The 16,339-nt window shown below is 41.4% G+C and overlaps 1 protein-coding gene across 1 annotated transcript in view; it reads right to left on the minus strand.

Annotated features, from left to right (window-relative positions):
* The window catches only part of TMEM47 (transmembrane protein 47), an 81,390-nt gene that overhangs the window by 21,919 nt on the left and 43,132 nt on the right, over window positions 1–16,339 (minus strand). Inside the window, exon 2 of the mRNA XM_018567123.1 lies at window positions 1,116–1,256. Coding sequence (XP_018422625.1) covers window positions 1,116–1,256 — 141 coding nt within the window. The remainder of the gene's footprint in view (window positions 1–1,115; window positions 1,257–16,339) is intronic.

Raw genomic sequence — 16,339 nt, forward strand, 5'->3', positions numbered from 1 at the left:
GAAGAGGGAGGAAAAAGGGAGGGGGGGGGGGGGGGGGTCTTGCCTTGCTGTGCCTGTGTGTTTTGTGAAGACAAACACAGCTTAATAGCACACACAAGGGTGGCTCCATAGGACCCTGCAAGGGAAAGGAATCCCCCTAAAACAGGATATCAGGGCCAGTGTCCAGGGGACCAGCTAACTCTGCAGGAAACTAAGCCTTTTAAGCAGCATCCATCGCACGTGATTTATTCAGCATTTAAAATAGCTTAAATATCTATTGAATGTAATATCACTTTACCCCTTGTATTTTTATTTTGTCTCTGTATATTTTTACATTTCAAAACAAATAAAACCACATCCCAGACAGGAACTGGCAAAGGGGTAAACGCCAGTTCCTGTCTGGGATGATTCTTTGGGGTAAACGCCTATGTAAAAGTGTTATGAACATAATCATATTACATACATGGTTACATCATCACCTGAGTATTTAAAGTATTTTTTTTATTTCCTATGTACAGTATGACCCTCTGGGGAGATTTCCCCTTACTTCCTGTCCTGTGGAGCAAATTTCTCCAATGTGAGGGAAATCCCCACTGAACCAGTTGTCATTAGAACAAGTGTCCCCGCTGGGAAATTTCCCCTCTGTACCTGTACCTAATCTGGTGGTAACTCAAAATGTTTGTTTTTTCCCATACTTTTAGTCCTGGAGATGGTGGTCACCATGATAAACAGAAGTAGTGTGTTTCCCTAATGGGGACACAAATGGTAATAAAAACATACCAGAGGTATTAACCCCTCACCACTCTATCTAAAACTATAAGAAATGTTTTGGTTGTAGATACAGTTTAACTAACCCAATAATAACACAAACTATTTAGCCTAACTGGTGGGATGTTAAATCCATCCATGAATCTGTCTTATCAGACCTAAACATTGCTTTGGATTAAACCATTCACTACAACTCTACTTAAAAGGGTGCATTTTCTTTGACTAGTAAATTCAGGACCAGATAGGATAGAAGCCCTACTTACAAGTTTTGGAAACGGTGCCTTAGACCATAACACTATTTACAAATTGTTCTTTACATTATTACTCTTGCACATATCATAAATAAGACTGCATGTTATGCAAGTTACCTGCTGCAAACAACATAACTGCCACAGGCCTGTAGAACCGCCGGCGAGATCCCACACATATGGAAATTAGACCGACAAGGAATGCAATGAGAATGATGGCTGCACCACCTAGTAGCAAAGCGAGGGTTGCAATCTGCCAATCTGTAATACAAATGGAAATATAAAGTGTAAGTTAGCAAAAGCAGCACAAAATCATTTTTCTAATTTTTCATTCTAAATTTCCACATTCAACTTTGTGCCTTTATTTCATGTGCTGTTTATATGCATGCCAATTTTTTGAAAATGAAGCGGGGGACGACAACATTTAAGCTGAAAAAAATTAGTTGCAACACCTGCATTTGCTACATTGCTAGGTATACCCACTATTTTAGACAGGAATTAGGTAAAGATCATAATGTTTCTTTGATATTCTGACTTGCATTCTAATTGAGAATAAATCTTTTGCACAAACATTTTATCCAGTGAAGGTGTCACTAGAGCAAAGGCAGATGACTTAAAGGATAAATCCACTTTTATTGAAAGTTTGCCTTACTTAATTCCTTAATTCTCCCTCACTCACTGTGCAGGTTTCCATGTTAAATACGCCATCCCCATTCCTGTGATAATCACTGTGTGCCCCAATGCAGCACAACCTTTCCAGTGTAAACAGATTACTGGTTTACTTTGATGGTGTCATCAGACGGTTATGTCTATGAACAGGAAGCCCTGCCCAGCAAAACATTGTGGCATAATGGATGGCAAAATGGGCCTTGGCAAAAAAGTAGAAGCAGAATGCCCAATGTACAGTAAGGGCTATATCATTCACAAATTACTTGCTTTGCACTTTTTGAAAAATAAAGTTGCATGAATCTAGGTTCACTTTCTAGTCTTACCACTTACTCTCCATGAATCCTTTCCTGCCTCCATTCATACAGTCTCCTAACCATCCATCCACCAATTTCAACATTCATTCCTTCTCTTTTCCTACAGGTCTGATTCACAAAATACAACATTTTAATTAAAGAGAAATTCTTTCTAAAAATACTTTTTATTCTGAGCCAGTTCATGTTCAGAAAGCAGTGAATTGAAAAATGGATGCAGTCTTCTGTAATATGCAAGGTAAGTACCATAAATAATGATAAATATGCACTTAAAAGTTAAAGATGAACTTTCAGATTAGAAAAGAAAATACGACCTAAGCAGCGGGGGCCCCCAAACTGCAAAGGTTAAATACTTATCAAGTCTAAGGAAAGATAAATAAGGTGTTAAAGTGTAATGCTGCCTCCATCTGTGTAACCGGTCCCCCAAGCATCTTCTCTAAGATGTTCAACCTGGCAGTTGTACGCTGATGTTATCAAGTATACTTCAGGGTCACTATACTGCATTGAATTTAAGAATGGTGTGTGCCCGCCAATAACCCGCAGTATCACAGAGAAGAGAATTGCGCCAGAACAAGAAACAAGCATTACACCTTACTCCTCTAGCCCTAGACTTAACAAGCATTTAACCCTTGTAGTGCAGTTTTCTTTTAAAATATTGGACTCCAGCTTTAACAGACTAAAATCTTGAGCACGTTTCATGTTGCCTTTTTTTTTTTTTTTTTTACAAAAGACCTTTTATTAAACAGAATAAAGCCAAATAAAGAACCAAAAAAAATATTAATACAGCCGAAAAAACAATAAGGGCTCATTTACATTAGCTGCTTAGAAAAACATGGTATGTTATCATGCAGCTAGTGTCCACTAGGTGACAGCAGTGAGGCACTGTTTAATGTTTCTAAACTTTACTTGGCATGTACAAAGGGTACACTCTATTCATGTCTCCATACAACAACACTTTATATTACACTGTAGTGCAGCGACCGCTGGTGGCATCCGATGTGCTGCCCACCACAGCACACATTACACCTGCGTTGTGATGTAAACGGGGAACATAGAAAACAATCGTTTTCTATGTGTCCTAGTGGTGACTGGCGTTGTTCAGGTGTTGTTCAGGCAAATGTTGAGCAGACAATGTTCAGGCAATACTGATTGGTTACAAAAAGAAATATTGAGATACAATTGTTTTTATAAATGTTGAGCAGACAGTCTTTTATAATCTAAAATTATAGTAAGTAAATAATCTAACTCCATCCTTATGAACAGTAATGCCTTGTAGTAGTTCTGGCGGCAGGTTCAATTACTGCAAAGATTAACACATGCACTGCTCCAAGCTTACTCCTGTGATGATAACTTCAATACAAATTAGCTAACTAAACATGAGATTGTAGTCCATGACGGGAGGGAGTCTGGAATGGTGGCTACTTTACAACACACACAGGGACCATGGGGAACAAAAGTAGCCACCCTCCAGAAGGAAGGACAGTGTCAGCACAAATTCAGAGATGATTTGAGGATCTGCAGCTGAGTGATACACAAATAAGATACAGTATTGTTAACAGGGTACTTGAATGCATTTTTAAGATTTCACTTCTGAGTTTGGTCACTTTAAGCACAGGCTGCCCATAAAAGAGCAGAAATGGAGGCCCTACAAAGGAAATGTCACCAAGCTACAGCAGAAGTGATGTTAAGAATTTTAGAGCAAGCTGTTACTGCAAGTGAATTAGACAGTGACAGTCTGGCAAACACAAAAAAAATCTCTAAAGGAGAATGTCTTAACTCAAAACACCAGATTTGGAGTTAAGTCTGATGCTCCTGATGACGCCAACGTTTCTTGGGAGCGTCATCCTCCCAAGACCACTGTGAATACTCATCGATGTTGTTCTCTCTACCCCCCTCATACTATACCAGCTCATTTGAGTTGCAGACTACAGAGCCAAGGGCTATCAATGCAGGCGTTAGCACCCAAGCCAAACTATTACCACCTCATCAGGTTGGTGTTCTGCCTCCTGACAGCAACGTTAACAGTGTTAATAGGAGACGTGAACAATCTAGGACAACATAGCTGAACTGGAAAGTGTGCTGAATTGGAGAACTATTTTGACCTAGACTGTTCACTTCTTCTGCCTTCTCCAAACTCTCCACTATTTTGTGAATTACCCTGTATGTCTCATCCTGTCATAGCAATGAATCTGTTCAAAATATAAATGCCTTTGCTACTCCATACTCCATACAAGACAACATGCTCTGATATTTCAGACTTTCCTCAATACATGGTATGCCATGCACTCATAAGCACTGTGCTCACAAGGTTCGATGACTGGCCTGAGAACTACAGAGAGTTTAAGTCTTGAAAGCTGCCATTAGTGACCTTAGCATCCCTCCTGTTGAAGTACTCAGCATGTTGATAAAGTGGCCCACAATCCTCAGAACATGTTTAGAGACTAAGAGCTGTTCATGTTGGTAACCTGGCTGCAGGTCTCCAGCAAAGCTATAGTAGTCCAGAAGTTATAGAAGATGCTCTGTTGAAAAGGTTGTAAGACTTTCTAAGATATCTAATAAGCATAATTAGACATTTTAAAACTAAGTGAGTTTTTGCTTGAGCTAAAACTTGCTAAGACCTTACCTACTAGACCTCAGCTATCTAAACACCTCTCAAGGTGTGAAGCCAATTGTCTTAAAGCTGCCACAGGAAATGCATCAGGTTCTGGAACAAACCCTGAAAAGCTCAAAGAACTCTTGCAACAAATCAGGGTTTGCTTAAGGGACTGTGATTCTACAGAAAATCTTGCAAAAGAACCATATGGCCATAATCAAATGCATAAAGTTCAGAAGTGATACCCATGTTCAAATGATTTATCCACTTCAGCACAGTCCCTCTCCTGTAGATCCTCCTGCTACCACATCAGATCATGGCAGGGAAAGCCATAAAAAGTAACCTTCAACAGTCACATCAAAATGCAGTGAGCAAGCAATTTGGAAAAAACTGTATAAAAAATATGCCTTGTCAAGAAATCTGTGCATCCAAGAACTGTTTATCCTGGTTTTCTATAGCTAAATGCATGAAAAAGTGTGTAAATGCATGTAAACACATGTCAATGCATGGAAAAGCAGGTACACCTAGATGCTGGAGAAATTGATCTGGGAAGTATATGTTTGTTTATACTTCCGAGATCAATTTCTTCTGTGTTGAATGCAGGAGGCCACTTAAGACCAGTTATTTTTGCCATCATAAACAACCATTTTGATGACACTGGTTTTTTTTTTAGTTTTTTAAAATAGTAATAAAAAGAAAATGTGAAACTCAGCATTCAACACTGACACAGACATAAACATCACAATATGTTGGTTTACACTGTGCTGCAGGAGAAGAAAACCCATAGCAATTATTGCACAGTTTCAATTTTCAGTATGGCAGAGCAGAAAAATGACAACTATTAGAGCTCGTTCCTGGGAAAGAATTTACCATGTAAACTATGCCAATTTTGCCCTGTATAGAAGTAAATCAATTTTAAGCAGAAATGCAATCCTGGCAGCCTTGGACAACTGGTGCATGCATGAATTATAGCGAGCACGAAACAAAACAGCAGATACATTATTTTCTATTCAGATGGAACACTGAAAGAGAAAAAAATAACTGCATGTATCGGTAAAGTGTTTGAGGCTGTTTTTAACAAATTCCCTCCTGAAAGCACACACTACAGGGTTTTTCATGCAATAGTATAAGAGTAATGATAGTCTGCTTGCAAATATCACCTTGTGCAATTCCAACCAGTCACGGTGCAAAGAACAATAAAATTTCCCAAGTTTGGAATTGAAATGCCACCTATGTTGCAAATGACTACAAAATGCATACTGTACTAATTTATATTGTAAGAAATTACTTGCAGGCTTGCTCTAATAGCTTTCTAGCAAATGTTATAATATAAATATTGAAGAGAGTGGGGATAGAACTGTCCATTACTGGCACAGAGCATGCTCAGTATGCTTCTAAAAATGTGGTTTGAGCAGTGTAGTATTTCACAGAATGTACCTTACGCTCCTTATTTGCTCTGGATGATTGCATGTAATTGAGTGTAATCATTCATGCCATTTTATTTCACATTTAGATGACAAGGGATTAAACAGGTGATATTTTGTTAAGTGTCTGTGGCATTAACTATATATTGCATTGCAGATTTTCCTCATGCTGAATATTGAATAAGGATATGAGGGGCCCACTTTAAATTTTACAAGCTATGGGCTAGCAGTTGCTGACATGACTTAAGGGTGAAAAACTGTTCACAACTGATGCAAGTCCAATTTATTTAATTAAGACAGGGAAAAACAGATAAACAAGCAGTTTTCTGCATGTTACATAGCTAACTAACTCTTAGCTTATTTGACGTATACTCATTCCTATGTTTCAGTAATACAGTTTGGAAACAGTTCCATTATAATCTGGAATACATTTTTTATATATACGTTCTTCAGTAAAAAGTAAGCATAATAGCAATCTATTAATATTAAAACTATTGATAAATTACATAAGGCAACACATAAACAGTGTAAACTTACAGTTACATGCTGACTACAAAGTGTTAACATTGCCATACTCATGCTTAAATGGTCTATGCCCAGTGTTTGGCAACTGATATCATTAGGAAGGGTATTGATACTGGGCATTTTCACGAGTACTCATGAAAATGCCCCGATACTAAGCGCCGATACATGCACTTTAACTTTTAAACACAAGCAGCTGCCATAAGGCCCCTCGCTTGCTAGGGACCTTGCAGCAGCCTCCTGGGTACTTTGCCGTGCTGCTTACAGTGCCAGCCGCACATCTCCTCCTCCTTCATCCAGATCCCTGCCTCCCGACTCTGGATCCCTAGTGAGACTCTGTGCAGCCCTCCTAAGACCCTGCACATTCCACCTAAGAGCCCGCATTGCCCTGGTGAGATGCCGGACAGCCCCCCTGCACAGCCCACCTAAGACCCTGCACAGCCCACCATACTACAGAGCCCACCATAGACCCTGCATAGCCCACATTAGAGCCCTCACAGCCCTCTTAGGAGCCCGCACAGCCAACCTGATATCCTGCACAGCTTCCTGAGACCCCACACAGCCCACCTGAGACCCTGGAGACACGAGGCCACCACCCCAAAGCAACACAGAGTATGTAGCTTCATATTATTCTGCATTGCTTTATAATGCATTGCTGGGGTTTGCAGTCCACTTTAGCTGGTGCCATTCTGTATTGCTGAGATTTGTAGTCCTCTATAGCCAGTGCCATTTTGCATTGCTGTATAATGTATTGCTGGGATTTGTAGTTCTGTATAGCTGGTGGTATTCTGCATTGTACTGTATAATGTATTGCAGGTATTTGTAGTCCTCTATAGCTGGTCGTATTCTGCATTGCTATATAATGTAATACTGGAATTTGTAGTCAATGGTAGAACTACCAGGGTCACCGCATTTATAGTTGTGACCAGGCCCTGGCACTTCACCGCTGTCCTAAAATCATTTGTCTGTATTGTTTTAGGAAAACTGTCATGACACTAAAAATATTGGTAATTGGTATCGGTGAGTACTTGAGGAAAAGTATCAGTGTTTAAAAATGGTATCTGTGTATCCCTAGATAATATATTAACATAATTTGCAGTAAAAACCTTTTCACAACACAACACACTTTTACTAAAAAACTTCATAGATAAAATATAAGAAAAAGGATTTTGAAAATGTAACCCTTGCAGTAGGGCTACCCCTGCACTACAAGTGTTAACTGATAATTTTTCTCTAGGGGTGAAAATAATAAAGGAATACTCACCTGATCCTCGGTCATGCTGCAGTGACTGTTCCCCTCTCTCCCCCTCTGCTCATGCTATGCTATGTCCATCTGTGTTTTCATGTCTAATAGACCTGTATGAGGCGTGATGATGTCCTGGGTCTTTAAAATGTCAGTCTAGCAGCCAGACAGGACCGAGGATCAGGTGGGTTTTTCTTCTCTATTTTCGCCTCCTAGACAAAACAAACAATAAACCTGTTTAAGGGGGTGGAAGCCCCATTGCAAGGGTTGATTTTTAAAAATCCTGGAGTTCCACTTTAAATAAAATTGTATAGCGCAAATGTATTACCCTCGGGTGTTGGAGGTCCCTTAAGAGTAAATTAGTAATGAGAGTAATCACTTTTTACCAACTTTGCTGATGTGCATTCCTGTTCCATGTCAATGTTTCAGGATGTATTAAAACTTCAAATTGCATTGTACACATGCTTCAACATCTTGGAAAAGTCAGAATTTGCACACTGCAGGGTTTCACTGGTTCCTGGAGCATCATACTATAGCATTTTGAAAAACAGGTATTTTTTAAGTCTCCAATTTATAGTGAAATGTTTCACAGAGATGGCAAGTCTTGATGCTGCCCTGTGTCTGGAGACCACAGATAATTTTTTAAACTGTAAGTATCCAGAATTGTTTTACAGTGGTATTTATTAAAAGATCTCATAGTGATAGCATATTCTTAACAGACAAGTGCCACATTGTTAATGCTCATGTATAGATGTATAATGGTTTACACCTGAAGTGATTAGCAGGTTTAGTGTACGCACTGTTACTCTATGCACTGTTAAAACTTATGTAAAGACAAAACTTTTATTCTTAGTTTTGTATAGAAGAGAGAAGGGTTAAAATCCCTATCGGAAGCTTAAATTTGATTGACTGTCATAAGCAGGAGGTAAGGGAAAATGTTCAAATGATCCAGCAACAATTTTCTAAGTAGGGAACTCCCCTCAAGTTGTTTTGGGGGGATGTCTTCTCACTTCCTGCTGCATCTCTGAAGCATGAAGTAAATGGAAATATTTTCTAGCAGTACACAGACAAATAATAACAATAAAAAAAAATATTAGGGGTTTTAACAATTCCCTACTCTATCTAAAACCTTACAACATTTATAGCTTATGTGTAACCTTTTCAGGTTGAATTTATCCAACTGAGAACCTTATAACTGCTTGTTATTTTTTCCACTCAGAAACACCAGATGTCTTAGAGTTTTTGCATTGCTCTCTCAACTTGACAACTTGAAATGCTGTGACTTCCTCTCCCACCTTCTACAGTTAATTCCCACAGAGAGCTCATAAAAGTACAGAAGTTCATTGGCTTTAGGGAATTCTACTGCATTCAGTGAACTTACAAGCATTCAAATGCAAAAGAACCATCAAAAGCATTATGGAATGTTCATTGTTTGTCTTATACATTGTGGAACTCCAACTATTTTGTTGTTGTTGATAGATTGGGAATATGACAGAATATTTGTCCATGTCAGGGTGATCAAGCCAACCTGCATAGTTCTGCTCACAGAATCGTGCACAGTCGCGTATTTGTGTGCAGTCAGGGGTGTGTCTGTATGTGCGCCTTAAGGCATGTGCGTGCCTGCATGCTCTTTTTAATAATGGAGTAATTAAGACTTGGACCTGCAAGACTCCAGTGCTGAAAGAACTTCAGGTGTACTCCAGTGACCCATGATTCTGCATCTGATCCTGATCTCCATTACTTATCTGGATCTTCCTCTGACTCTTCTGTTGTTATTCTCTACATGTTTACCCGCTTCTGCATTGACCTTTGGCTTGTGACCCGACTATGATTTCTGCCTACCACCCTGCTACTTCACTGCTTGCAAGTTGCTGACCTGGCTTGTCTTTGACTTTGCTTCTGCCTGCTGTATGTTTTATCATTTCACATGCCTGTTGCTGACCTCCACTTGTTCCTGTTTTTCTTTAGTCAGGGACCTGCATCTTCTGTCACCTCCAGCCACATGATGGTAGTGCTCATGAGTTCCAGTGACATCATTCACCAGCACTCATGCCATTTCTTCATCTCCGTACTCTCTGACACAAGTCTATGAACTGTAGCAGTAAGGGAGGTCATCCTCATATTTGCAGGCTTTCCATCAAGGTGTGCGACAGGTTAGTCTCCGTGGTTTCTATCAAGAAAGGGACAGGAAGTGAAACTGCCTCAACAGAACCATGGATATAAAAGACTGAGGAAAAAGTCTAACTCTTCTGCAGCTGAGTTCAAAGGTAAAATGAATGTTTTGTGTTACAGGGTCACCTTAAAACATAACTCCAGCCATTTTGTTTTGTTTTGTAAGGGGGTTAAAATTTCTATCAGATATTTTCCCTTCCTGTTCATGTGATATCTATAAGATAAGCTGTATTCAGAACTATAAGAGATGCCTTGGCGCGGCAGTGCGGCTAACACATCGTCGGCTGAAGACGTGTATCCAAACCTCTGTCATTATCCTTAGTGGTGAGACATGATGTTTTACATGCTGGTTTTGTGAGTGTGCCATGATGCCTTTCTGCTGTTTTACTGTTCAAAGCCCATTTCGTGTGCACCTTACTGTATAACTGGTAACAAATTGTTGAGTGCGTTTGTCGTTTGTTTTGCTTGACTGATTTGGTGCAGCGACGCATGGGGTTTCTCAGCTGCCAATAGGATGTGCGGGATCCCTTGTGTGTTTCTGTGCCTTTAAGGAGGTTGGGCGTCCTCCTGACAAACCTGCACCCAATTTGATATCTTCTGCCCCCATGTGCTCCAACATGGAGACTCTCATAGTTTAGAGTTAGGACCGCACTATAAGCGGTGCCTTGGCGCGGCAGTGCGGCTTACACATCCTCGGCTGAAGACGTGTATCCAAACCTCTGTCATTATCCTTAGTGGTGAGACATGTTGTTTTACATGCTGGTTTTGTGAGTGTGCCACAATGCCTTTCTGCTGTTTTACTGTTCAGGCAACGATTGCGCAACCTTCACTGTCGGGCTGAATTTAAAAATAGAAAAATTGCGCGACATACGCAAGAAAAAGGGTCCTGCACAAGCGACAACGACCTGTACATTAGAACAGCTCCATTGAATATAATTGGCCGGCGAGTTCTCGCGATATCGTGCGGCGGAAATTGTGGGATTTATCGCTCAGTGTGAATGAGGCACTCATAATATTTGCCACAACAATCATCAGTTTAAACAATGTGACTGTAATTTTTAGCTCAGGTCAAGACCTATGTTACTGTACTTGCAGCAGAGAAAAATCAGGTCTTCACCAATGTGAGACAGCTTTGCTGTCAATGTGACTGTAATTTTTAGCTCAGGTCAAGACCTATGTTACTGTACTTGCAGCAGAGAAAAATCAGGTCTTCACCAATATGAGACAGCTTTGCTGTGTGTCAGTGATATGTAAACATCAGTATGTATGGACTGTATGGACAAAAATACAATCCTTTGGCAGGTAAAACGGTTCCATTATATTTATTTCATGTGTGTGTTTAGCTGTTTACCTGGAGTTTATCTTGTCTAAAGGTGCCCATACATTGCACGATTATCGTACGATAATCGTATGCGATCGGTTTTTCGTACGATAATCGAGCGGTGTGAACGGAGATGTGCGACCGTTTCTACTGTACGGTCGCACGTCTTCTGTCGAACCAGCATGTTCGAAAACCAGCCGGGAATCGTACGATTCTCGGCTGGTTAGAACGGTGCTCGGAAGACAAATGCCGAACGGGCCGGTGTGCGCACGCGCACACTGCCCGTTCAGCATTGCGGTCATCGGAAGAGACCGCAATGCTGAGAGTGCGATCTGCCTGTCCAAGATAGGCAGATCGTACGTTTTTTTAATCCCTGTACAACCATCGCAAGACTAAAGTCTTGCGATGGTTGTAGAGTGTATGGCCACCTTAAGTGTAGCCCTATTTCAGGGGGGGAGGGGGGGGGGGGTCATATGAGATGACCCTCTCCAATCAGCTATCGCTGCCCACCTTCAGGTAACTTGGAAATCCAGAGCCTCTGCTAAGTGGGAATATGGGACTGGATACATCTTTAAGCGACAGTGACTCCGCCCAGCTGGGTCTTGTGCACACTGATTTCAGCCCTACAAGCCTGAAATGAATAGCCAAACAGCCAAGTGGGACTCCCAGTTGAGAGTTACCTTGTCCCTAGGCTGGTTCTTCTATATATATCCATGACACTAGTTAGTAGTTGCTAGGGGTAACACTCACCAATCACTTTGAATATATTTTAAGTAGTCTATGCATAGATAAGTAATGATAGGATGGTGAGGGAGCACAGGATACCCTTTTTAAGTATATCAAAGCACAATCCTTCCGTCTTCTGTGTAGTCCTCTATCTTATGAATGCTTCTTTCACTTAACTTTACTGGCTGGCATACAACATGTAACTTTGGCTCCTTGCAACTGAGGATCTATTGCATGCCCAGTCATTACATCAAGGCAGGATAGCAACAAGAAGGTTCCAGTGTTACTTCTCCAGACTCAGTCACTCACCAGCTCCATGGGGGACAACTGCAGGTGTGCTTCCTCAAGGCCTGTACTGTAGCACTCCATCATAGCAGCCAGTAACTTAGGGACACCTCCTAGGATTGGAGATCCCCACAGCGTCCCCATACCCCTACGTCCTTAGGCCTGGGGCCTAAATTGGTAGATTACAGAGAAATCCTCTCAAGGTGAAGACCCTGGAGCGAAGAGAATGTGCCAGGAAGTGCCTCAGATATTTAATAGCTCTCTCAGCATGCACAGCAGGCTCCCCAGACCTAATGATTGGCAAGGCATTAAACATCCTTAATGTTAAGTGTAATCTCTAGCACACCCTACTGGTGGACACCCAGCACAGCAGGTGACTGAAAATAATTACTCCACACTTAGGGGGTTATTCGCAAAGCTAGCCGAAGGATCAGCCATAGCTCTGGCTGATCCTTCGGCTAGCTTTGGTTGCAGGAGCCCTTCCATTCAGTCGAACTGAAGGGCTGCTGTTTGGGCTATTCACTATAGCCCATACAGCTCCCGAAGGTGACCAAGCCGAAGGCATATGCTTCGGCTCGACTGAGCCGAAGGCATATGCTTCGGCTCGACTGAGCCAAAGTGACAGCCGAAGCCAGGCGTACGGCTAGCCGGCCGTACGCCTTACAAATGACAGCTGGGCGGAGCCAGCCGTGATATCACGGCTGGCTCTGCCCAGTTGTTGTGACAGATCAGCATCCCTAAATGGCTATTCACTCACTGCCGTTCAGCCCCTATGTGATTAGGGGTGAACGGCAGCAAGTGATCTGTCGGAGCTTCGGCCCAACCGATCCAGATGTTGGATCGGCTGAGTCAAAGTCCTTCTGCACGCCGGCTCAGCCGAGCACGCAGAGCATGTTCGGCTGACATAAGTGTAGCCGAATCCAGCCGATGTATAGCTGATTTCAGCCCTACAAGCCTGAAGTGAATAGCCAAACAGCGTTCGTCTCACTTTGCATGGGTTATTCACTCAGCAGCTTTGTGAATAACCCTGTTAGAGAACACTAGCCAGCACACAGCTAAGCTGACTAATCCAAACTAACAGATCACAAAAATATATGAGTAGAATTTGGAAAAATTCTAGATCCCTACATAAGCATGTTTAAACTGTATGTTTTAGCAGTCCTTAAAAAGCAAATTGTGTTTAAGCATTTTGAACTTGCGTGTACAGTGGTTAAATGTTGAATCTTTATTTCATTTATCATACTAATATGTCCCTTGATATGCTTTTTTGTTTTTCTTGTTTTTGTATATATGCATGTTCCCTGTACATTTATACATTTAATTGCACTGGTTAGGGAACACCGGCTGTCCATAGACATGCCATGAATGCCATACAGAGCATTAAACATTCATACCCCAGCAAGCTCTATTGTTCCAGCTTTCTGCTCAAAACAAAGATCAATAATTTCTATTATATCTCCAGGAATGGGTCAGGCATTACCTGAAATATTTTATTGTCTCACCACTAGTCAAGAACATTACCTACAGAAAATATTTGTATGTAAAATTTGATCAATAATTATGCTCTTTTGGGTCTTAAGAAATTTAAAAAAAAAACAGCCTTATAACAGAAACCATACCAAAAAACTGGTATTACAAGTACTTGTGTTTATTGAAAGACACAATGTTAATATAAGCATTACATAACTCAAATAAACTTAGACCTCTTAGTACTATGTGAGGTTCTTAGTGCTTAGGGAACCACAGGAAATAAACAGTCTATGCTATGCTCAAAGTCCCCAATGCAGAACACATGTCCCTACCACAGAACACATGTCTCTAAGGCAGAATAGTATTCTGCCTTGGGGGATCATGTATTCTTCTTTGGGGACATGTGTTCTGTGAATACATGTCCCCAAAGCAGAATTCCTCTCACCAGGCTGGGTGTTGATCTCACCTGGGTGACGTAGACATCTGCAGTGGCTCTGCGGGCACTCCACCTCACCGGCGATGCTGAAACCTGGCCTCTTCCATGTCCGGACCAGCGATGCTGGGACCCGGCCTCCTCCACTTCCAAATCAGCGATGCTGGGCCCCGGCCTCCTCCATGTCCAGACCATCTCCGTCAGCCGTCCGGCCGACTATCTGCGCTGCTGGGCTCGGACCTCTATCCATCTCCCGGCTCAGTCCTCCCCTGTCAGTGGGTGGCGGGAACCCCCAGCTTCTAGTCCAGGGGCGGCCACTCCAGCTGCACCGCCGGTTGTTCAGCCTCCAGGGCTGTCCATGGCTGTGCCTGCTCCGGGAAGGAGGAGGAGGAAGAGATAAAGAACCGAACAGGCACTGCCATGGACAGCTATCTGCAGGTCCCCAGCAGGCTGCCGAGGTCCCCCCAAGTGCGGGAACTTGGGTGGCCACTGCTGTTTAAAAATTTAAAAGGCCGGTGTTGGCCTTAAGAATCAGGGCATTTTCACAAGTACAAGTACTTGTCCAAATGCCTGGTATTGGCCCCGATACTGATACTTGTATCGATATCGGGACATCCCTAGTCTGTACTTTATAAAACATATGTCTATGTTCTGCAAAAAATAAATGAAAATACCAGTACCCAAATCAATATTTATTTCAGTTTCTTGTGATCTCATGCACAGTAGTCTCAGAGTGGGAGAGGAAAACAGCATGGTGAGCCAGTCAGACTTTTGAATAACCTTGTCAGTGTGCTACTGCTCCTTCTCTATCCATTTGACAGGTAGACAGCAGTGAGAAAGCTGTGGTATCTGACAGAGTGGCCTGGATCACAAGACTAGCTGAAAATAATTCTAACTCTTTTAGCAAGTAAGACAGTTCACATGTATTTCAACTGTGTATTTAGGTTTCTGCCTGTAGTTAAGTTTTAATATAGATATAATGCCAGCTGGATAAAAAAAAATATTGCAATATATGATTGCAGTAAAAGCTTTTAAACAAAGGTTATATTTTCTGATAAAAGCATTTTCTATGATTATGACAATATAATGTGCCTATAAAAATGAGGGCATATGCAAACTTTTCATGTTATTTGTAATTTAATGGAATACTATCCTCCAGAGTGTATGTTAATGTACGTTGCCCTAGACACATATTATCTGAAGGATTTCCGTAATTCTGTGCACTCACTTTACATTCTTTCTCACATCTGTCTCTTATACTACTTCACATAAAGAAACAGCCAGGGAAAAGCTCATCTGATATACCCTAAAGCTTCTTTCTAGCAGAATGCAATATGTGAAGATTCTGATAATTGGTTTACGTGATGTTGATTAGATTTTATTTTATTGCATTTTACTACATGCTTTCTACGTCATAAACAAAAGCAGATGATGATAATGTGGTTGGTTGTCTGCTGAAAAAAAAAAAGGCTGTACCAATAATGGAATGGGAGCATTCTCTGCCTGGCATATGCACAATGAGGAAAACAATTCTTACACTAAAGTAAGCAAAATATGAAGTTAATGATATTGTCTGTATCCAGCAGTCTGGAATGAACACAATATAGTTGTATCATGTTACCTCTACTTTATGGATGATGAAAATATACTTTATTTAGTTTGTGACATAGGTAAGGCAAGGCACTGTTAAAGTATTACCTTGGAAAAAGCTCTCGGCAAGCTTTACAGCTCAGTCTTGGCAAAATGTGCTGATGTCTATTAAAGTTGCATGATTACAGAGATGCAATTACAAAGTGCTTTTTTATGTAATAGCGTGATATTATATTCCACCTAGTGAAATGCCCTTGTAGTTAGGTGTTGGTTAAAGTAGTATCTTTTTTTTGTGGCATATATCTACTGCTAGTAAGCAGTAGATATCTGCCCCAACATAAAAAAAAAAAAGTTTGTGAATACCAGCTAATTTACCTGTGTCAGCACCACTTGCTCCCGGCTGCAGAAGTCCCAGCTCCCGAATGCTGTGAAGGAGGACGTGTGGGCGTATGGGCAGTCCAGATCACAGGAGGTGGAGGTAGTAGAGCGACACAGAAACTCAATGGGCGCAGCCGGGAGTGCGCACGCCGGACAGACTCTGTGGGACGCGAGGAGTCTGCGCTGGATCAGAGACAGGCATCTACA

Source organism: Nanorana parkeri, unplaced genomic scaffold (genome assembly GCF_000935625.1).
Source record: "Nanorana parkeri isolate BGI_ZX_2015 unplaced genomic scaffold, ASM93562v1 scaffold1010, whole genome shotgun sequence".
Lineage (NCBI taxonomy): Eukaryota > Metazoa > Chordata > Amphibia > Anura > Dicroglossidae > Nanorana > Nanorana parkeri.